This window comes from Oncorhynchus masou, chromosome 5 (genome assembly GCF_036934945.1).
Source record: "Oncorhynchus masou masou isolate Uvic2021 chromosome 5, UVic_Omas_1.1, whole genome shotgun sequence".
In the NCBI taxonomy this organism is placed as follows: domain Eukaryota; kingdom Metazoa; phylum Chordata; class Actinopteri; order Salmoniformes; family Salmonidae; genus Oncorhynchus; species Oncorhynchus masou.
The window spans coordinates 41784926-41809502 of record NC_088216.1 but is presented as its reverse complement, the minus strand read 5'-3'; the positions used below and the strand labels follow the sequence as shown (position 1 = coordinate 41809502).

The following is a 24577-nucleotide window of genomic DNA, read 5'->3' as shown; positions in this document are numbered from 1 at the left end:
CGTATCATATTTATTTCCCAAATGTTCCAATGCTTGGGGGTGTATGTAGCCAAAGCGTCACCTGTTCCATACATGTTTCTGGAAAGTGAAGAGTTAACAGCAAAGCTCACATTTGGAAAGATCTTAAGCTCTGAAGGGTTGCTGAAGGGCATTATAAACCCCTTCGTCGTAAGAGAAATCGATTGCCGTTTTTATTTCGAATAAAATACCTTCTACCCTGGCCAGTAAATTTGTTCAGAACTCGAGCGACTGACATGGCAAGTTGTGCCTGCAACTAATTATTTGCTGACTTCACGTAACTGTCGCTCCTTTTGCGGTTGGACTGTTGTAACTTTTCACCGGCGCATATCTGGATGTACATCAAAATGATGAATCGCACAAGTAACAACCAGCAATTTGACTTGAAGAAAAGACGGTTCTATCTGTACCCGAGCAATGTACTCGAATCTCCAAATCCCTAACCTTACTTGAGCGTTTAACGGTCCTTTTTCGCATGAACCACAGAAGGACTTGGTCGGCTTTGTCGTTCCTAAAGATTCAGGATGAGAAAACCCAAAGTTAATCGGATGGTTCTTGCAATGTGCTTGTGGTGTTTTATAATGGTTATATTCTATTTTCACAGCAACCCGAAACCAGGTGAGTCAAATATCCTGTACAAGCCTTTTATTATATTCATGAATTTGTCACATTTCAGTACATTGAATGGAATATGCATGTTTTCCCATGTGTTTTGCATACAAATTGATTTTTGAACTCATCTCTCTTGATACTCCCCATCCCGGATCCGGGATCGTGAATAAAGCCTCAGGCTCATTAGCATAACGCAACGTTAATGATTTCTGAAAATCGCAAATAAAATGAAAATAATGAGCCTGCTCTCAAGCTTAGCCTTTTCTTAACAACACTGTCATCTCAGATTTTCAAAATATGCTTTTGAACCATAGCAATTCACTAATTTGTGTAAGAGTATGCAAAGCTAGCTTAGCATTTTGAGTAGCATTTAGCACGCAACATTTTCACAAAAACCAGATAACCAAATAAATAAAATCATTTACCTTTGAAGAGCTTCGGATGTTTTCAATGAGGAGACTCTCAGTTACATAGCAAATGTTCAGTTTTTCCTGAAAGAATCTTTGTGTAGGAGAAATCGCTCCGTTTTGTACATCACATTTGGCTACCGAAACTAACCGAAAATTCAGTCACCAAAACGTCAAACTTTTTCCGAATTAACTCCATAATATCGACCGAAACATGGCACACGTTGTTTAGAATCAATCCTCAAGATGTTTTTTCACATATCTCTTCATTGATATGCAGTTCGTGGAAGCCTGCTTTCCCCTCAGAATCGCATGGAAAAATACCAGCAGCTGAAAAAGACGCACCAATTTCGACGGAGGACACCGGGCGGACACCTGGAAAATGTAGTCTCTTATGGTCAATCTTCCAATGATATGCCTACAAATACGTCACAATGCTGCAGACACCTTGGGGAAACGACAGAAAGGGCAGGCTCATTCCTCTCGCATTCACAGCCATATAAGGAGACAATGGAAAACGGAGCCTCAAAAATCCTGCTGGTTTCCTGGTTGCCGTTTCATCTTGGTTTTGCCTGTAGCTCCCGTTCTAGGGCACTCACAGACAATATCTTTGCAGTTCTGGAAAATTCAGAGTGTTTTCTTTCCAAAGCTATCAATTATATGCATAGTCGAGCATCTTTTTGTGACAAAATATCTTGTTTAAAACGGGAACGTTTTTCATCCAAAAATGAAATAGCGCCCCCAGAGTTTCAAGAGGTTAAAACTCTTAAATTGCATTTTTTAGGAGTAAAAAAAAATCCATTGTATTTAGACAATGAATAATATTATAATGTCTCCTGCGTTCTAATACAGTGTGAATAGATGACAGGGGCATGTCATATCCCTACCATGAATAATAGCCAAGTAGCCTGCAGCCTTCCATGCCAGCACTTATTCACACTTTTCATTATAATGGGTTTAAAAGGCTCGATAGAGGTGTGCACAGTGTACAAAACATTAGGAACACCTATTTCCATGACATAGACTGACCAACAACAATAATCCTTTATTGATGTTGGTCCCATGTGGCTCAGTTGGTGGAGCATGGTGCAACGTCAGGGTTGTGGGTTTGATTCCCACAGGGGACCAGTACAAAAATGCATGCACTCACACTACTGTAAGTTGCTCTTCTCCTAAATTGCGTAAATGTCATTTCACTTGTTAAATCCACTTCAATCAGTGTAGACGAAGGGGAGGAGACAGGTTAAATAAGGATTTTTAAGCCTTGAGACAATTGAGACATGGATTGTGTATGCGTGCCATTCAGAGGGTGAATGGGCAAGACAAAATATTGAAGTACTTCGAAAGGGGTATTGTATTAGGTTCCAGGCACACCGGTTTGAGTGTGTTAAGAACGGCAATGCTGCTGGGTTTTTCAAGCAAACAGTTTACCGTGTGTATCAAGAATGGTCCACCATCCAAAGGCCATCCAAACAACTTTACATAACTGTGGGAAGCATTGTAGTCAACATGGGCCAGCATCTCTGTGGAATGCTTTCAACACCTTATGGAGTCCCCGACGAATTGAGGCTGTTCTGAGGTCAAAAGGGGGTGCAACTCAATATTAGAAAGATGTTCCTAATGTTTTGTACACAATGTATATGTCCATTTACTTAACAGAAATTCTACTTGAGTGAGAAAGTTTGTCATCCTACGTTGGTAGAAAAGTCTCCTCAATTCCTTTAATCAGGTTTGAGAAGTGCCTCCGTATAGCTTTACTCGAGAGTTGAAACATGTCGGACCACTGTCAGAAGAAGAGGCCCTCTCTTTCTCTTTGAACTGGACAGAGACTGACTGCTTTTACGGCCTTAACAGGGCTGAGTTAGTACCAGTCATGTTGACTTGAACAGCGGAGGTCGTTAAAGCAGGGGATAATGTATTCAAATCGGGTATACTGAAAGCAAGTGGACAGGTCTTACGAGCTGGGAATGACTGTGTAAAATGTAATCTGTGTATATGTAGCCCCATACCTTTTTTTCAATGTCTTGATGCAAGGACTAAGAACACACCAGATGACCTTTACACTGCTAGAAGAGAAGTGTTTCCTGAAAATGTTATGGCATGGTTACAGTATGTGCTTCAGCTGTTTGCAATGTCCTTAAACTTAACATAAACACTGTCTTGCGTTTGCCAAAAGAGCTAAACATATAGAAACATATGGGATGACTGTATAAACATCTTTTCTGAATGTTGATGTCCTCTTGAAGTCATGTGCTGATGGATCTCTGGTGTATAGTGAGTAGTGTAGTATGATCTAAAATAAAGACGTGCGACCATGAGGTTCTAGCTCCAGCCTGTTTATTAACCTAACCCTTGCATGTCCTACATAGGTACGGATACCCCCAAGGGACATCCTACTACATCTTCCCCTCTCCCATGAACAAGAACTCAACATGCATAACCACTGAAGCATAACTGAAATGCAATTTGGAAACCATTATTATTCTCTAACATGCTACTTCCCATCCTGAAACAGTATGAAAGCATTAAATCACACAGTATGAACATTAACTTAGGTACAGTCTCTTTTTGCTGGGTATGTTCCCCAGCAGTATGTTTTCTCTTCACGTAACATAGTCTTTCAGCCACTCTGGTGGCTTCACATCCCTTTTTGGGCGCGCTTGTGGCTCTGTGAGCATTCTCTCTCCTTCGCCCTCTTTTTGTGCATTTTCTGTGGCCTCGGTCTGTGTGGCTGGTAGATCTGGAAGAACTCTGAGGTGTGTTTTGTTCCTTCGTACCTCTTCTGAGCCTGTGTCCACCACATGGAGCGTGGGGCATCCGCTTTCCTCAGCACTATTGCTGGTGTCTTTGAGTTTGTAATCCACACGCGTTGACCTTCGGTCAGCTCTGGCCTCTCCTTAGCACAGTGTCTCCGATTAAAGTCTCCAGTTTGCGTTTGTTTCAGACGTTTGTCCCTCTCAGCGAAGGCCTTCCTGTTAGGCCATCGGGGTTTAAGCTGAGCCGGCGAGACAGGCAATGGGGAACGCAGCCTCCTACCCATCAGGAGCTCGGCAGGCGACGACCCATGATGCAGTGGTGTAACTCTGTAAGCTAACAGAGCCCTGTATGGATCCTTGTTCTTTTTCAGCAGTCCCTTGACTGTTTTCACAGCTCTCTCTCTGCCTCACCATTAGTCTGTGCATGGTAGGGGCTACTGGTCACATGTATGAAGTCATATTCTGCGGCAAAAGCAGAAAAGGAGCTGGCAGAGAACTGGGGAGCGTTATCTGTAACCAGGACCTCAGCGACCCCTTGCCTGGAAAAAATAGACTTTAATCCATTGATAACACCAGCTGATGTGGTTACGGGTGTCTTTGCTATTTCAATGTATCTTGAGTAGTAATCTACCACTAGCAGATAAGTGTCATTTTTCCAATAGAACATATCCGCCCCTACCTTTTGCCATGGCCGTTTTGGCAGCTCCGTTGCCATCATTGGCTCCGGATGACAAGGTTGACATTTTGTACAGACCTCACACTGGGCCACTAGCTTGGCAATCTGAGTACTCAGACCAAGACACCACACTGACTGTTGAACCCTCAGTCAGCATTTGGTTATCCCCATGTGTCAATCATGGACTCTGTCTAGCATTTCTGGTTGTAGAGTCTCTGGGATAACTATCCGTTGTCCTTTCATGAGAAGGTCTCCATTACAGCGGAAGTCACTTTGGTGAACCCAATAGGGCTTCAGCAGCTGAGGCAGTTCCTCCATCCCTTTTTGCACTGCTGCACTATCTGTTGGCAGATGTGGTCTCATTGTTGCTCCTCTGCAATCTGCTGCAGTTTGGTCTGAGATGCAGGTAGACTGTCCCTTATTGTATTAATGGACACCTGTACCTCACCCTCTAGACATTTCTCCTCCTCTGATAATGGACGTTTAATTGGGGCCCTGGAGAGTGCATCTGCTGTGATCAGTGCCTTCTCTGGCACATATACCATCTTGTAGGTGAACCTCAGTAATCTGAGGCGGAAGCGCAGAACTCTTGGAGGCAAGTCGTCCAATGCTTTTGTCCCTAACAGAGCCAACAGTGGTTTGTGGTCAGTCTCTGCTGTAAACTGCAGGCCAATAAGGTATTGGCTGAGCCTTTCACATGCCCATGTGATAGCCAACGCCTCCTTCTCCACTTGAGCATATCTTTGCTCTGTATCGGATAAGCTTCGGGAGATGTATGCTATTGGACGCCACTCCATGTTGTCCTGCATCTGCTGATACTTTTGTCTTAGCGTGGGGACGGTACTGGGCCAGCACTCTCTGTGAGGCCAGATCTCCTTTGATTTTGTCAAACGCTACCTGTTGCATGTGACCCCATGACCAGTCATTCTCTTTGGCTAGTAAGTCTCTCAGAGGTTTGGTTGTATCTGAGAACTGTGGGAGGAACTTACCCACATATGTGGCCATGCCTAAGAAGGCCCTGACTTCAGCCACATTCTGGGGTCTGCGCATATCTGTGATGGCGCTGATCTTCTCTGGGTCCGGCTCTATTCCAGCTGCACTGATTTTGTGTCCCAAGAACAAGACCTCTGATTGTGCAAAAGTGCATTTTTCATTGAGTGTCAGGCCAGTCTCCTGGAGTCGGGTCAGAACTGCTGTAAGCCTTACATCATGTTCTGCTCTGTCCCTCCCGCACACGAGCACATTGTCCGCGTGGACTATGACGCCACTCAGTCCATCCAACAGCTGGGACATGCGTCTTTGGAAATGCTCAGGACCGGAAGCGATTCCAAATGGCAAAACATTAAAACAGTAACGGCCAAACGGTGATATAAACGTTGTGTGTGCCCTACTCTGTGATGACAGAGGTATCTGCCAGAAACCTGAGCGGGCATCCAGCTTTGTAAAGACTTGTGAGCCGTCCAACTGAGCCAGTGACTGCTCCACTGATGGTAAGATGTGTCTCTCTCTGCAGAGTGCCTCATTCAATTTAGTCATGTCCACACAGATCCTTATTTCCCCATTGGCTTTTGGGACCACTACCATCCCTGCACACTAGTCTGTGGGACTCTCTATTTTAGACACCGCCCCAATTTCTTCCATCCTCCCCAACTCTTCCTTTACTCTGGCCAATAAAGGGATAGGCACCCGGCGGGGGGTGGTAAGGGCATAGGGGACAGCATCCTCTTTCAGGCGGATTTTCTAGTCACCTTTTATCCTTCCTAGACCAGAAAACACTTTTGGGAATTTCTTTTTGAAAACCTCACTTGGGTCCTCCAGTTCGCTCACTCTCTCAATGAGTTGCAATGCTTCAATTGCTGGCAGCCCCAGCAACGGTCTGGCTAGAGAGTCAATGACGAAGACAGGCTGGATGGCACTTTTGTCTTTACTCTCCAGTTTAATCACCAAATGCCCTGCCACTGGTAACATGTTATTACTGGGCCCATACAGTTTTCTGTTTGTAGAGAGCAAAGGGCCATCTCTGCTATAGCTATACAGCCTAGTTGGGATAGCTGTCACTGCTGCCCCAGTGTCTAGTTTAAATGACACAACCTCCCCATTGAGTTTAATGTCTGAATGCCAGCCAGTATTGTTTCCCTTTACTTCTCCCAGCAAGATGCTGTCCTGCTGCACCTCCTCTGAAACCTCATGTATTTGCTTTAATCGACAGACAGCTGAAAAGTGTCCTCTCCTGTGACATTTCCTGCATTCAGCATCCTTTGCTGGGCAATCTTTCCATCTGTTGAAAGGGGATTTCCCACATTTGCGACAAACATTTGACCTAGCTACTGGTGCTGTCTGTGATTGTTTTCTCCACGTCTGTCTCTGTTCTGTGTTCCCCTCCATTTTTTAGCTCTGTATGAAAATGCATGTATTTCCTCACTCTCTTCGTTCTGCAAGGAGCTGCTGTCGCGCAGTATCGTCTGCTGTCTTTTTACTGTCTCACTCTGCTTAACCTGGTTTACAGCTTTGGACAAGGTAAGCTGGGAATCCAACTGTAACTTTTCAGAAAGTGATATATTCCTTATTCCGACTACAATCCGATCCGGATCAGCTCTTCCCTGAGCGCGCCAAACTGACAATGTTCTGCTAGTTTGTGAACAGCTGTGATAAAACTGTTGGTGGTTTCACCCTGCTCCTGTTTGCGCATATTAAACCTAGCCCTCTCAAAAATAATGTTGTGTCTCCCTACAAAATGCGTTTCAAAACAGTCTTTAACGGCACTGTAGTTAAGTTTCTCTTCGTCGGTCAACATTGAAGCATTTAATATATCCTCGGCTTCATCGCCCATAGAGTAGATCAGTATATTAACTTGAAATGCCTCATTTTTCACATTTAAGCCTGATGCTACCCTGTACCTTTCAAAGCGCCTGATCCATTTCGGCCAGTTTTGAATGTCCATACAAACAAAATTCTCCGGGGGACTAATGCGAAATCCGTCAGCACTAGCCACTGGCCTGTCCGTGTTTGCGCCTTGGAGTCGCAAACCCTGAAATCCCGCCAGCTTCTTCCTCTTGCAACATGTTGCTTAGCAGTAGCTTAGTCCTTGCTCGTTAGCTAGCAAAATAATGATATGCGCTGTTTTATCTCCAACACTGCCCTCCCTGCTTTGAAACAGCCTGAATATATGATTTACTTGGTACCTCCTTCACGTTTATGTGAATTTTAAAATCACTTCTGACACCATGTAATATGATCTAAAATAAAGACGTGCGACCACGAGGTTCTAGCTCCAGTCTGTTTATTAACCTAACCCTTGCATGTCCTACATAGGTACGGATGCCCCCAAGGGCCATCCTACTACAAGTAGATTGCACAAACTGGTTGAATCAAGCACTACCCGCTGGGTAAAAACTGGTTTAATAAACATTGTTTCCAGGTCATTTGAACATCAACAAAAATGTATGTGATGTTGAATTAATGTGGAACTGATTGGGTTTGAAAAAAGTCATCAATGTAAGGGAATTTCATCTTTATTTCACACAACATTTAACCTAAATCCAATCGCGTGGTAATTTGTTGTTGAATTCACATTAGTTGACAACTAAACCGAATGTAAAACAAAACTAGACGTTGAAATGATGCCTGTGCCCGGTGGGTCAAACTCAACAGACACTATGAAAGCTTAACCCAAGTTTATTCTTCCCAGAGGATCAATACAGCTGCATTAGACAAAGACATTTTCACACAAGCACTGATATTTAACCCTTCCTCCTCGGCTGAGTCTCCTACACATCTGAACAAGCACTGATATTTAACCCTTCCTCCTCGGCTGAGTCTCCTACACATCTGAACAAGCACTGATATTTAACCCTTCCTCCTCGGCTGAGTCTCCTACACATCTGAACAAGCACTGATATTTAACCCTTCCTCCTCGGCTGAGTCTCCTACACATCTGAACAAGCACTGATATTTAACCCTTCCTCCTCGGCTGAGTCTCCTCCTACACATCTGAACAAGCACTGATATTTAACCCTTCCTCCTAGGCTGAGTCTCCTCCTGCACAATCTGAACAGACAACGCATCTCTGTTGCTAGACAGAACCTTTGTGATATCTGTTCCTCCTCACTTCCATTGACCTCTACCCCAAATTCCTCACTCCTCCCCAACTCAAGGCTGTCATGGTGATTGGTACCAGACTGTGTCTCTTCTCCCAGAGGATCCCTCCCATAGGATCCCCGATGTCTAACAATAACATATCCTGACATAATGTAAACCATTATACATTACCCTCTCTTCCTCAGTGACATGAATAAGTGTATTTCATATTCTCAGAACCCAACAGTAGTGACTAGTACGAGAATCTTACATTTTTGTGGAGGAGACGCAGGGAGTCAGAAAGCAGGTGCAGCCTGTGAGTTTAATAGGAACGAACATGGACTGAATACAAAAACAGGAGGAGCGTCTAAACATGAAAACAGGAACCAATACTACCTAATGGGTGATACAACGGAGTGCTAGATAAAAGGGAAGTAATCAGGTAGTAATAATGTCCAGGTGTGCCTCATGATGGGGCGCAGGTGTGAGTAATGATGGTTGCCAGGTGAGCGTAATGATGGGTTGCCAGGACCGGCGGTTAGTAGACTGGTGACGTTGAGTGCCGTAGCGGGAGTAGACGTGACAATTTTAGACCAAACTACAGTAGTTGGGTGCATAGGAAGACTGTATGCCACCAGTTGTAGTCTCTCCAGTCTAAATCTTTCCACCAGACTGGTGTACTGTATGGTGGCTAAGTTGGTCCTGTTGACCTCCTTAGTGTGGGTTGCAGTGTGTGTTTGTGTGTTCCACTCATTTGGTCAGAGTGACACATCAGTTTGTTTTATCCTTTTCATACTTTTATGTTCAATCCCAGTCATATTTAGTTTTTAATTAGCTACTGGAAGTCTTGCTAATTAATTTAAGTTTTAAACAAATTATTCTCAGTCGGTGAATGCTCCATTCTTGTACAGTAACATTAAGGAATAAATTGGTGCCATTTATGATGTCGGATTTCTGAAGACGTGCTTGATGGTACTGAAACACAGACAATTATCTCAGCCATGCCCTGTCTGGCTGCACCCTCACCAACCCTCCCCTGTCTCGAGAGACCATGTCTGTGACTCTGTCTCTCTCAATTCCGATGTGAAGGTTTCTTGTCAACCCACACTGTCTGACAAATGTGACATTTGTTTTACCAAACACAGTAAATTGCATGCTTGCACCGCCAACCATTTTGTTTTTATAGAACATCACATGGGCCACAGCATACGAAACAGAGGCTACGACAACAACAGCCTATACAACAACAATCTACATGCCACGTCATGTTTCTTAAAGTAACTTTAAAGTAGTCCCAGAGGCTTCCTACTGCTGTTTATCCTCCATCTGCTCTCTTGGTTTTCTATGATTGCAAGCAAATTTTCACCCTTTTTCGCTTCATACTTCCTTCCACCTCCTCCTCTGCTCCCATAAAGGAGTGCTGTTTTCAGTAGTGTTGCTGCCTTGTATGTTTAGGAGAGAGCTACAGTAAAAGATACAGTAGTCTGAATGGATGCACAGTCCTTTTTGAGGCCTGGTTTTACATAAAATATCCTCTCTTTTCTCTGTGTGCTTCTATGACAACCTGTAGGTAAGTGTTGTATGGAATGTAGTTTGGGTGTGCGCACCTCTTTGTTAGTGTTTAATGACCCTCAGGTGTGTAGTAGTGTGTACAGTATGTAAGAAATTACAAGTTGGTGAGTTTCTCTTTCTGGTCTCCCTCTGACTCAACTGTATTTGCGACTTTCTATTAGGCTATATTAAAGTCTCTGATTGTGGTTACATTCATACCTTTACATTTAACATGATTCAATGATTATCTCTCTTGCCCTTTTTTAGGAAGTTGCACATTTTCACTAACACTAACTAAACTATGGCACGGACGTAAAATACATTTTGCCCTAGTTTCAACTAGGCTGTGTCAGAGTGGTCGCTTATCAAGCATTGGGCTCAACATTAAACAAACATGAAATTTGCATTCAGATTGAAAGTTCAGTAATAACTTGCCATACCTGATGATTTGCCACAATGGCATAACATGGAGTGTGTGGATACCAATTTAGAATGTAGCAGAGATGGCTAGTGGTCTTGAGTGTGTACTATAGGTAATCTGCCTGTACTGACCTAGATATGTGTACCTGTGTGTGTTTTCTCAGCCTCAGCGCAGGGCAGTGGGAGGAGCAGCGGCCAGGGAAAGTCAGGGAGAAGTCCACTCCAGATGCTCTATGACATTGACCAGGTAAGTCCCGCCCACCACCAGGTAGCCTTCACATCATTGGCTGATGAATTTATAGCTACATGAATGTTGATGACCACTGAACTTGTTTTGCTCATGTTTTGTGAGTTTTTCAAGTTTTTTTTTTAAATATTCGGAGCCTTTGCTGTTTACTTGCTGAAAGTTCTGTATAATGTGAGAGTGTTAACCTTATTGGTTGAGGAAAGATGACATTTAATTCTGCTGCTGCTGCGCTCTCTCGTTGAATGACAGCAAACACTTAATTGAAGAATGCCGTCCATATTTCCCACCCCTACTGTTGACCTACTGTATCACCGGGAAGGGTTATAGACTTCGGCTACCGAACTTCGGCTTCCGAACTTCAACTTACCTCATTTTGTGTGCGCGGACAGCCGAAATCTCAAATTAATATATGCGTGATCTGTTTCATGTTTCATTTCATCTCTGATGTGAATGGTTTGTCTGTAAAAGCAGATTTAGATTAAATCATAACTATTAAGCCCACATTGCACTACAGATGTACCTTTAGCTACAAGGGTCGGGTGTCTTGAAATCTGTACATCTTTGAAATTGTCTGCTGTAGTTACCAGTGACAGTCAGTGATTGACACAGGTGCGACCCTTGACCTTTTTTGAGGTTTGTTTACTGTCTAGTACAGCTCTTTTGAAGTTACTCATCAGACAAAAGTGCAAACGTCTGCGTAAAATTTCGCCACAGAAGACTATTTGAAGATGATTCATTCCTAGCCCTGACTTGGCGATTCCAGACTGCAGTCAGACATTGGTTTGCAAAATACAATTATTTTAGATGCTTAGGAAGACAAAAGATTAGTTATAATGCAAAGGGAATTCACAAAGTTATTTTTGCCTGCTTCTCAGGTGTGGTGGGCATAAAACCATCTTGTTCAAAATAAAATAACTGACATAGATGCTAGCAAAATTACAATCTACCCCTCTCTCTCTCCCTCCTTCTTTTGACTTGTCATACCACTGTTGAAAAAAAGTCCAGACAGTGATAGGGTGCAGTATAAAGTTCCCTATAAATAGTTAGGGATTAACATGGGTAACTGGGATCCCGGGACTGTCCCAGGAACACTCTTCACATTTCCTGAAAACATTGAATGACAAGATCTGGGAAATTACAAAAAATGTCTCCAATGTTGCACTTCTGCAATACTACAAAATACACGACATGCGCAGCGGCAGATTAGCAAAAAATAAAATGACACCTTATCCAAACAGGTTGTCGCATGGAAGCCTTAAACCTAGTGTATTTACTTCACACAAAGTCACCATAAATTCAAAGCACACTGTTACGTTCGTTGTTTGAAGGATTGGACCAAGGTGCAGCGTGGAAAGCGCTCATCATATTTATTAAAGTGAGCCAGCAACAAAACAAAATAAAGAGTAACGAAACGTCCAGCTAAATATGATCCCCAATCAGAGACAACGAAAGACAGCTGCCTCTAATTGGGAACCATACCAGGCCAACATAGAAATATACAAACTAGAGTACCCACCCTAGTCACACCCTGACCTAACCAAAATAGAGAATAAAAAGGCTCTCTAAGGTCAGGGCGTGACACACACGCATAATTGATACTGCAGTACTGCAGTACTGCACACACACCAGAATGCAGTTTATAAGCCCTACAATAAACCCCTACAGTATGGCCTATAAAATAACGTGTGCCTCTTTGAGCTGTCATTGGGACTCTTCAGACAGTCACAAATTGAATCTGCACAATTCACTACATAGGCATCTCTGTCTGTTAACAATTCATGAGGGGAAATTCTAACTTCTCCTGTCCTACAGCCTAAGCTATTTTCCTATCCAGTCCCAATCCCACTGAAACCCAAAATCCTGAGTCCTGTCCCTCATGAAAATTCCTAACTTTATTCTGTAATCGCCTATGGCTGTCAAAATACCGTTATAACATTTTCCCCGCTTCTCTGCGCTGTCTCGTACTTGCTGCCCATATGAGAGCTTCGGTAGAGAATGTGTGATCAACAAACGGTATGAGAGTAGATATGGATATTTTTATCTTGACATTTAAACTTTTTCCACTCTTCAGCTCCCGGTTATTCATGAGCTGATCTGCTAGCTGTATAATCATCAACTTGATTTTGCCAAATAGAGGAGATATTCTGACATTTGTTGAAGGAGGTTATCTAGCAAGCGTAGCAACTTTGGTCGTTTGACTTTTGTTTGACTGCCATTGCAAACTTTGTTTGATTCTACAACGCTTTATTCGGGGTGTGTCCTGGGAGCCTCTGTGTCGAGATAGCCTACCGCTGAAATGCGATGAATTAATTGAGGAACATGATAACGCTCAGAATTTATGAATGGCCTGTTTTGCAATTCACAACAATGGCATTGGCGATCAAAGATAGTTACTATAACATTACTAAAATATCTGTTTAATTTGCTCTGAAATCTTTACATAGTGGCACAACCAAGCCGGTGCAGCGCCCCTCTTAACCCTGGCATAGTGACCATATCTTGGTTTTAAACACTTTAAGTGGGTAATTCTTTAAGTGGGTATTTTTGCGGTATTTCCCCGGACTCTCTCTGTTAGTAGGAATTATTCCCGGTATTTAAACTCCAGTATTTAAATTGGAAAATATGAATCCTAATAAGTAGCCTATAGAGTTGTACTTTATAGGCTACTTAAATACCTCATGGCGTTCTTCTTCTAAACAAACATCTATACAGTGTGTCACTATGACGGTTTGACATTCTGGTGTCAGCAGAGGCAAAAAGCTAACCTGTGGCCTGGAACTCTCTGCAATTACTTTTCATCAAGACAAGGTTCGCTAAAACCTTATGGCAACATTTTACATTACATGGGCATTACTCCAGGGTAATTGTAATGTAGAAAACATACATAGTTCCAGGGATGTGTTTGTATGTACAGGTTGTGGTATATTATACAGTATGACATTACGTAGGGACTGTTCCAGAACTAAGACTTGGAGAGAATGTGAGAGAAATTAGCTTGGCTGTTGCCAATTAAATCATACAGGGAGGGTAGTCTGAGGCTCATGCCAAATGACAGAACTGCTTGAGACATTATTTACTTATAATCGCTTGCAGTTTTCTTTTTGCTATTTTGCACTTAGCTTGTCCAAAGTGGAACTCTGTGCTCTTGCTATACTTTGAGGAAATGTGTTTGAGTTTATGCAGGCAGCAAGCAAAACTGGTGGAAGATTTTAACAAATATTATTCTGATTTGTCTAACTTTAGTTTTGGAACACGAAAGGGTGTAATTACTTTATACTGGAAATGTAATTTAGGCAAAGGTTTTACAATGCATGGAGAGTTAACCTTGCATGCTTAAGTTACCCTTATATGCTGACTACCCTTATATGCTGACTACACTGGCCATGCACATACGTCCGCATGCGCCATCGCAAGGATTTAGATTTTGTTCATCCATACCAGACGCGATCATGACTCACAGGTAAAAATATTTAAACCAACTGTGAACCAACTATATTAATTGCGGGTCATGTCAAACACACATGAAATATTCATGGACATTTATCTAGCCTCTATTGCTAATTTATTTGTCCTGGGAGATAAATATTGAGTTGTTATTTTACCAATGCACCAGAAGATGGTGGCTAGTTGATCAACAGGATTTTCACCCCAGGTCGAGGGCTTTGAAAATAGGGTTAAACTCCAGAATGGAGACCTCTCTCTCACCATTACCTCAGCTGGGCTACTATGAGTGTATCTGCAATAACAACATTTTACAGGATGTGGAATTAGTCGTTTTGGTCCCCAATGTAAAATCTGCTCATGTTGGAGATAACGTGAAGCTTACTTGCCACGGCTCAACTGAAAAACAAACTCCTGACTAGGGATTGGACACTTTCCATGGGAATTAACGGGAATTAATGGAAATATATGCAAATTAATATTAATACCATTTAAATGTAGATGTTTTTGGCATTGGATATATTTACCAACATCATATAGAGACAGAAACATAAACCTTTTACCTTATCATAAGTTGACCAAATTGCAAATGATTCAATCCTTCCAATAGAAACAAAATAAAAACAAATTGTTACGAATTAAACTTTAATTAAATGAGTTGACTCTTCACATGGGATGATTTCACTGAACAACAAAAGAAAGGGAATATTGAATGATTACCAATGATCCATCGCATCTCCCAAAAACGTTTTCAACATACATCTGTAAAATGATAGTCTAGTAACTAAAGCTTTGGTTGTCTTCCTCTCAGGCTTCCATGTCTTCTCCCTGGACCTCCTCAATGTCCACCTTTTGAACATCAGACTCTGAGGCCTCATCTTCACTGTCACTTTACAACCTTGTTGAGGATTGCTTGTTGTCAGGCTCAAAAAGCCTCAAATTTGCCCGGATGGCCACCAATTTTTCAACCCTTGTACTGGTCAGCCTGTTGCATGCTTTGGTGTGTGTGTTCCCAAACAAGGAACAGTTGCGCTCTGAGGCGGCTGATGTTGGTGGGATTTGAAGGATGATGAAGGCAACAGGGTTGAAGAGCCTCAGATCCACAAAGTCCCTTCCACCAGGTGGCTGATGAGATATGTTGGCACGACTGCCATATTGCATCTCCATCCCAAAGGCCTTGCTTGGAAGTGTACTTCACCAGAATGCCAAGAACCTTTCCCTCATCCAGACCAAGGTGGCGAGACACGGTAGTGATGACACAATAGGCCTTGTTGATCTCTGCACCAGACAGGATGCTCTTGCCAGCATACTTGGGGTCCAACATGTACGCTGCAGCATGTATGGGCTTCAGGCAGAAGTCTTCACGCTTTTTGATGTATTTCAGAACTATAGTTTCCTCTGCATGGAGCAATAGTGTAGTGGGCAGGGCAGTACAGATTTATTCTCTTACATCTGCAAGCAGAGTCTGAACATCAGACAGGACGGCATTGTCTCTCTCAATCCGTGCAATGGCCACTGCTATAGGTTTCAGGCTGCTTACTACTCTCTCCCAAAATACATCATCCTTGAGGATCCTCTTGATGGGGCTGTCCATATCGGCAGACTGTGATATGGCCATTTCTTGGAGAGACTCCTTCCCCTCCAGGAGACATGAAATATGATGACAACACCACCCCAACGGGTGTTGCTGGCCCGCTTCAAAGTGGTGCTCTTATTCTGCTCAGTTTGCTTGGTGAGGTAAGTTGCTGCTATAACTTGATGACCCTTCACATACCTAACCATTTCCTTGATTCTCTTGTAGAGTCTATCTATAGTTTTCAGTGGCATGATGTCCTTGAGGAGCAGATTCAATGCATGAGCAGCACAGCCAATGGGTGTGATGTGAGGGTAGAACTCATCCACTTTAGACCAAGTAGCCTTCATGTTCGCAGCATTGTCTGTCACCAGTGCAAATACCTTCTGTGGTCCAAGGTCATTGATGACTGCCTTCAGCTCATCTGCAATGTAGAGACCGGTGTGTCTGTTGTCCCTTGTGTCTATGCTCTTGTAGAATACTGGTTGAGGGGTGGAGATTAGAGGTCTACCGATTAATCGGAATGGCCGATTAATTAAATTGGTAATCGGCATTTTTGGACACCAATCATTGCACTCCACGAGGAGACTGCGTGGCAGGCTGACTACCTGTTATGCGAGTGCAGCAAGGAGCCACTGTAAGGTGCTAGCTAGCATTAAACCTATCTTATAAAAAACAATCAATCTTAACATAATCACTAGTTAACTACACATGGTTGATGATATTACTAGTTTATCTAGCTTGTCTTGCATTGCATATAATTGATGCGGTGCCTGTTAATTTATCATTGGATCACAGCCTACTTCGCCAAAAAAAGCACTGTCGTTGCACCAATGTGTACCTAACCATAAACATCAACGCCTTTCTTAAAATCAATACACAAGTATATATTTTTAAACATGCATATTTAGTTAATATTGCCTGCTAACATGAATTTCTTTTAACTAGGGAAATTGTGTCACTCTCTTGCATTCTGTGCAACAGATTCGGGGTATATGCAGCCATTTGGGCTGCCTGGCTCATTGCAAACTGTGTGAAGACAATTTCCTCCTAACATAGACAGCCAACTTTGCCAAACGGGGGATAATTTACGAATTTGCAAAAAAAACACAATCGTTGCACAAATGTACCTAGCCATAAACATCAATGCCTTTCTTAAAGTCATTACACAGAAGTATATTTTTTTAAACCTGCATATTTAGTGAAAAGAAATTAATGTTAGCAGGCAATATTAAACTAAGGAAATTGTGTCACTACTCTTGAGTTCATTGCACACAGAGTCAGAGTATATGCAACAGTTTGGGTCGCCAGGCTCGTTACGAACTAATTTGCCAGAATTTTACGTAATTATGACAACATTGAAGGTTGTACAATGTAACAGCAATATTTAGACTTGGATGCCACCCGTTAGATAAAATACGGAACGGTTCCGTATTTCACTGAAAGAATTTCTGGACCAAGTTAATGACCTAAGGCTCGTATTTCTGTGTGTTATTATAATTAAGTCTACGATTTGATAGAGCAGTCTGACTGAGAGGTGGTAGGCAGCAGCAGGCTGTATTGCCAGCAGCTCTTCGCAATGCTTCAAGCATTGCGCTGTTTATGACTTCAAGCCTGTCAACTCCCGAGATTAGGCTGGCAATACTAAAGTACCTGTTAGAACATCCAATAGTCAAAGGTATATGAAATACAAATGGTATAGAGAGAAATAGTCCTATAATAACTACAACCTAAAACTTCTTACCTGGGAATATTGAAGACTCATTTTAAAAGAACCACCAGCTTTCATATGTTCTCATGTTCTGAGCAAGGAACTTAAACGTTAGCTTTTTTACATGGCACATATTGCACTTTTACTTTCTTCTCCAACACTTTGTTTTTGCATTATTTAAACCAAATTGAACATGTTTCATTATTTATTTGAGACTAAATTGATTTTATTGATGTTTTATATTAAATTAAAATAAAAGTGTTCATTGTTCATTCAGTATTGTTGTAATTGTCATCATTACAAATATATATATATAAAAATCGGCTGATTAATCGGTATTTGCTTTTTTTGGTCCTCCAATAATTGGTAAAGGTATCGGCGTCGAAAAATCATAATCGGTCGACCTCTAGTGGAGATGATGTAGTTGATTATTCCTTGCCCATGAACATTCGACAACCCATCAGAGATGATTGCAATACAGTCTGTTTCTCTATGATTTGCTTGACCTTCACTTGAACTCTGTTGAACTCTGCATCCAGCAAATGAGTAGATAATGCATGTCTGGTTGGAGGGTGTATGCTGGGTGAAGAACATTCAGAAATCTCTTCCAATACACATTGCCTGTGAGCATCAGAGGTGAACCAGTTGCATACACAGCTCGAGCAAGACATTCATCAGCACTTTTCTGACTGCGTTTCTCCATTGAGTCAAAAAAAACTTCTGATTCCAGGAGGACCATGAGCTGTTGCTATCGATAAAGATTAGAAAAAAATGTGTTAAAAAACTCAGTGTCTGATTCATAATGTTCACCTCGAATAGAGGAGGAGCCCGTGAGATCGGGAGAGAACAGAAAGGTGAATGATCCGTCTGTTCACATCGAGATGAAAGAGCTGCCAGTGCCAATCTCTAAACCAGAACATGTTTCCCAGAAAGAGAAGAGAAGGGAAGAACCATAGAATAAAGGGAAGGTTCTGTATTGCCATCACTCTGTGTATCCTAGACCAAGAAAACATATCCCCTAATGAACAATTATATCTTCGAATTACGCAGCGGCGTAACTCTCTCTACTCTCTACTGCCGACACCAGCATGACTGACACACACTTCATCGGTGTCAATCATGTGTTTCTCTACTCCGATTATTAAACCCTCTAGAGTCTAAACCTAGTCTAAGCCCTCTCTAATTTTAAGACCACTTAAGGTATCAAAAAAAATACAGGGCAATGACATGTCCTCCTAAAACTGTTTTTAACACAAACTCTGTTTGTGATATCGAAATTTGAACAATGACAGTGTGTTGAATATACTTATTTAGGAATATTCAAAGATGGGGAGGGGGGGCATGACTTTGAAATAGCCAATTAAAATCTTTAATTCACATGACCTCCAAATTATGATCTCTGAGTTATCTATGATTAATCGTTCATCCATGTGGGGTTTTATGCTGATTGGCTAATGATTGACTTTGATAAGTAATTGCTTACCTGGTGCTTTTACTTGATGTTTTACTTGATAACTTCTGCTTGACAAAATTGTGTTTTATAGAGAGATATAACTTCCCAGCTACACAATGAGTGAAGGCTCAGAGTTGGCATCGTTGTAGCCTGCTTGAGTGTGTCCTTGAGCTTTCAGTGTAAACAGTGTCTTCTCAAACCAGCTCACATATGCCACCAGACACAGACACAAACTGAGAGCCTCTGCATTTGGCTGAGTAAATGGAAGGAGTAAATACAGGTTTTGTACAGGAAGGAAGCCAAGTTGAACTGGTTGACCAGTAGTGTTGGTATTGACGGTGTGTCCATGGGAGAGATTTACAGTAAATATGATTATGACATCCAGCTACAGTGTGTGTGTACATGAGAGAGAAATGGGTCATTAAAACTCAACTATCAAAACTCAACTATCAAGTCTTAAGTTTGACAAAACAATAAGATCATTTAGAGAAGATGTCATTCAGAGTCATTCAGCACATGGGGCGGCAGGGTAGCCTTGTGGTTAGAGTGCTGGACTAGAAACCGGAAGGTTGCGAGTTCAAACCCCCGAGCAGACAAGGTACAAATCTGTCATTCTGTCCCTGAACAGGCAGTTAACCCACTGTTCCCAGGCGTCATTGAAAATAAGAATTTGTTCTTAACTGACTTGCCTGGTTAAATAAATAAATAAAAAACTCATCTCAGTTGCAGATTCCCTAATGCACACATTTTCATCTTATTGTCTACCTCTCCGCACACTCTCAATTTTCTGGAGATTAGCTCCATTCTTGGACAGATTATGCCTATTACGGTTAATCTCCCAGACATTTATACTATTACATAAGCACGTAGCGAACTCCTTTTCCGAATGAATAATCTGTGCGGGCAAGGACAAGTTGTAGAATGAATTCTATGAAGTGACGTTGGAATGAGAGGAGTGTTTCTACCCCTGCAAGTAACTTCCTGATGTCAATAGACTGAGAAGGTCCAAGCCTTACTTTTGAAAGGGTGTTTTTTTCCCCCTCATATTCGGGTTGAAAATGGCCCCATACAGAAACAACCCCTAGCCCCTAATAAGGCACTTGTGTAAATCTGAAAGAATTGGATGGGTATAAGCAACATGTAAACAAAATTCCATCCATCTAGCCTCTCTGATTCAGAGGGGTTGGGTTAAATGCAGAAGACACATTTTGATTGAATGCATTCAGTTGTGCAACTGACTAGGTCTCCCGTTTCCCCTTCATTTTTACATTTGACATTTTAGTCAGTGAGCAGACACTCTTATCCAGAGTGACTTGCAGTTAGTGCATTTATCTTTAGATATGTAGGTGAGACGACCACATAGTACGTACATTTCTCCTCAATAAACTATCTGCAAAGCCAGTGCTACTAAGAAAATACTTTTGTTGATTAATCAAGATACGGGCAGGGTGGCGCTACAACAACATTGCTTATACCTATCCAATTATTTTGGATGTACTTGAAGTGTGTTTGGGCTAGGGGTTGTTGTGGGGCCAGAACCCTTCGTAGGTTGTCCAGCCTTGTGTTCAGCCTCATTAAATATATATTTTTTCGTATTGTGTAGACCAGTTTCTTGTCTCCCATTCTGCAATCTGATGAGTGTTGAAACTTCCTGTGTTAACCTGTTGAAATATGCCAATGTGTTCAGTAACATGGATACAAAGTATCCCCCAGCCATAACCATTGGCCATCTCACTTTCTAATCACCTCAAGAAAACAAACTGTGATCAAACAACATGAGACATCTACCAGAACTTCAGACAAATTCAAGCTGTTTTTTTATATGCCACTACCTGGAATACTCACTGAATCCTCTCCTCTCTTCTCCTGCAGCTGGAGCAGTCGGCAGTGCAGGTGACCCACCAGGGTCGGCGGGAGCTGCTGGAAGACGCCTGCCGCTCGTACACGCGCAAGCGCCGCGTCCTCATCCCCGAGGACCTCAAGCACATCATTGTGGACGACCAGCATGGCCTGCTCTACTGCTACGTGCCCAAGGTGGCCTGCACCAACTGGAAACGAGTTCTCATGGTCCTGACAGGCGCCGCTGGCCCCCACCGCGACCCCCTCGCCATTCCCGCCAATGAGGCCCACGTGCCGGGCAACCTACGCACCCTCTCTGAGTACTCCACCTCCCAGATCAACCAGCGACTGCGCTCCTACCTGAAGTTTGTGTTTGTGCGCGAGCCTTTTGAGCGGCTCGTCTCGGCCTACCGCAACAAGTTCACACGGAGCTACAACACAGCTTTCCACAAGCGCTATGGCACCAAGATCATCCGCCAGCATCGGCCTGACCCGCAGGCCGAGGCGCTGGAGCGGGGCGACGACGTCTCCTTTGAGGAATTTGTGTACTACCTGGTGGATCCAGCCACGCAGCGTGAGGAGCCCTTCAACGAGCACTGGGAGCGGGTGCACACGCTGTGCCACCCCTGCCTCATCCACTATGATGTGGTGGGCAAGTATGAGACGCTGGAGCAGGACTCTCGCTACGTGCTGCAGCTGGCCGGGGTGAAGGGCCAGGTGACCTTCCCCACCTCAGCCAAGAGCACCAGGACTACGGGAGACATGGCCGCCCAGTTCTTCCACAGCATCAGCCCCTTCTACCAGAAGAAGCTGTACAACCTATACCACATGGACTTCCTGCTGTTCAACTACTCCACGCCGGAGTACCTGAAGTTTCGATGAAGTAACTTTTCTTAGGAGTAGGCTTTGTTTGAACCGTCTGTCATAAGGATGAGGTAATGCAGTTGTAAGCATGAAGTCGTGCCCAGTCCCCACGAGCTTATTGATTGTGTCGTGGCAGCTTGAAGTAGTCAAATATCAGACGGCTGATATCAGCTGTTTGTATGACTTTTAGCAGCTGTTGCTTTATAAACAGCATTTGTATAACCTATGACAGAGGGCTCAGGATAATTGTGACAGACAATTTTAACATGGATCCCGGGACTCTCCAAAGCACAATAACACTTGTTACTGAGAGACCTAACCTGGTGAACTCTAAGCAACTAACTAAAGATATCTTTCATATCAAAGTTAAGAGTGGCTTTAAGATGAGATGTCCTCACAACCGGCAATGGACACTTTCTCAAGATGGAGAAGTTGACTAAACTAGGCAAATTATGTTGTACTGGAACAATGAGCCACTGGAGATTGAACTGCTGCCTTTGTATGTGTAAAATGCACCTACAGTATCGTGCACATTATCTCAAAATGACCAAACTCTATGACACCACCAACAAACCTTGTTTTTTTCTTTCAAAGTTTCTATCGTCACCAACAATGTTCCATTCTACAGTCAGACTAAGAGGAACACAAGCTGTCTGAAAGTAATATTTATCTCACAGGGGTGCTGAAAGTCTTCATATTAGTGCCTTTGAGTGTCGGCCTTGTGACTCAAAAGTGTATGACATCCTCTGGGAATGTGACTGACGTCAGCGTCTTCTTTGTACTGTAGAGAGTGTCTCTGGTGTGTACAGAGCATGGCATTGACTATCATTGTGATATACTGAGGTTAGATCACACGGAGACATTTGGAATATCTACCATAACTTCAGACATATTCAAATGAACACATAAACACTGCTATTTTTGTGTGTCCCTCTCTGGAATGCTGGTGGACCGGTCAACATCAAGGATAAGAATCCAGCTGTGCAATATGTGGAATTTACTGTGTGAATGTTTGAAATATTGAGGTAAAATCAAGCTGTTTTGTAGTTGTTTTGAAAGAATGTATGGAAAGCCGATTTGTGTCCAATGTTCTGAAAGATGAGCTGTCACGATAGTCATTATTATTACCAGTCTTCATGTCTACACTCTTAACATTGTGCTAGCATCAACAGTGACTCCCCTGGAGGCTTGGAGCCCTGTCTGAAAAAGTATACCTAAAGGCCCGCCCCGACTGTACGATTTTAGCCATCTTATGCCATGAATTTGCCGTCCCAGACAAAATGTCCACGTCGTAGGCAAATTCTTAGGTCGTAGATGATTGTCGGAGGTCTTGGCTCGTTCAGTATGACAAGGCCTAGGTCTGCCAATTAAGTACCACTACGTGCGGTTGTAGGCTTTGTCAAGTTCTGTCAGTGTCCAATTTTTGTTATGCCTTCATCGTATAGTGTGGCTGGTGTTACGAGCCGATCTCGGTGACTGACCAATAGGAACACGGCCAATGACGCCATGCTGGCGTGCCCATACTGCCCTCGTTCCCAGCCATAAACGGGTCCATACCCTTTTTTCTTTTCTTTTCTTGGGTTTCTCGAGACAAAATACAGCCAACATCACAGCAACAGCTTGTTGTTGTTCTTTAGACACCATGCTTGACACGCCCAGTTGATGTAGCCTACATCGCAGTTGACGTAGCCTCGCAAGGCAGTCACAAAATGTGATGACAGTACTGAAGCAAATCTATAATCTGGCCAGGTTGGTATCAATATTTTAATTTGGTCACATCGCACAGTGTGACATGTAATAATCGTAAAAGACTGAATCCAAAGTACGGTGTGGGAAGGCCTTAAGACAAGGGATAGTACATAGAAATTACATTTGTTGGCAGTGGGTAGTTTAACAAACCCAAGGTGTGGACTCCTTGTCTATAAACTGCTTTCAAGGTAAAGAAACATATATATAAATATGTAATAAATATGTCATTTTAAAGGCGATATATGTAATATTTTTGCATTGTAATTTCAGAAAATGGCCTTTATATACTGTATCTACAACAGTAATAGTGGAATGATAGTGTTTCACAATATTTTTTTCCACCAAATGTTTTATTCGGCCCACATAAAATTGCATTCTAATGGTGCAGCCCTCTTATTGGTCAACAAAAGACAGACTGGCTTTTGTTGTCAAATTGACTGGGTTCAGCAAATCTCTTGTCAGTCCAACAACAGCCCCAGTCAATTTGATAGCAATAGACTTTAAGTTGTTGAATTGTTTCATGTCCATTGAACAAAAATATCAACGCAACTTGTAAAGTGTTGGTCCCATGTTTCATGAGCTGAAATAAAAGATCCCAGAAGTTTTAGAAACACAAAAATATTATTTCTCTCAAATTTTGTGCACACACATTTGTTTACATCCCTGTAAGTGAGCATTTCTTCTTTGCCAAGATAAGCCATCCATCTGACAGGTGTGGCATATCAAGAAGCTGATTAAATAGCATGATCATTACACAGCTGCACCTTGTGATGGGGACAATAAAAGGCCACTAAACTGTGCAGTTTTGTCACACAACACAATGCCACAGATGTCTCAAGTTTTGAGGGAGTGTGCAATTGACATGCTGACTGCAGGAATGTCCACCAGAGCTGTTGCCAGATAATTGAATATTCATTTCTCTACCATAAGCCGCCTCTAACGTCGTTTTAGAGAATTTGGCAGTATGTCCAATCGGCCTCACAACTGCAGACCACGTGTAACCACGCCAGCCCAGGACCTCCACATCCGGCTTCTTCACCTGCAGGATCGTCTGAGACCAGCCACCCAGACAGCTGATGAAACTGTGGGTTTGCACAACCAAAGAATTTCTGCACAAACTCGGGGAAGCTCATCGGCTTGCTCGTCATCCTCACCAGGGTCTTGACCTGACTGTAGTTCAACG

General features: G+C 42.7%; 1 protein-coding gene across 1 annotated transcript; it reads left to right on the top strand.

Annotated features, from left to right (window-relative positions):
• The first annotated feature begins 368 nt into the window (after positions 1 to 368).
• Positions 369 to 24175, top strand: LOC135539600 (carbohydrate sulfotransferase 11-like). Its single transcript, XM_064965575.1, has 3 exons — positions 369 to 636; positions 10682 to 10764; positions 20815 to 24175. Exons 1-3 carry the CDS (start codon positions 543 to 545, stop codon positions 21661 to 21663), a joined length of 1026 nt encoding a protein of 341 aa, XP_064821647.1. The 5' UTR covers positions 369 to 542; the 3' UTR covers positions 21664 to 24175.
• Positions 24176 to 24577: the final 402 nt, after the last annotated feature.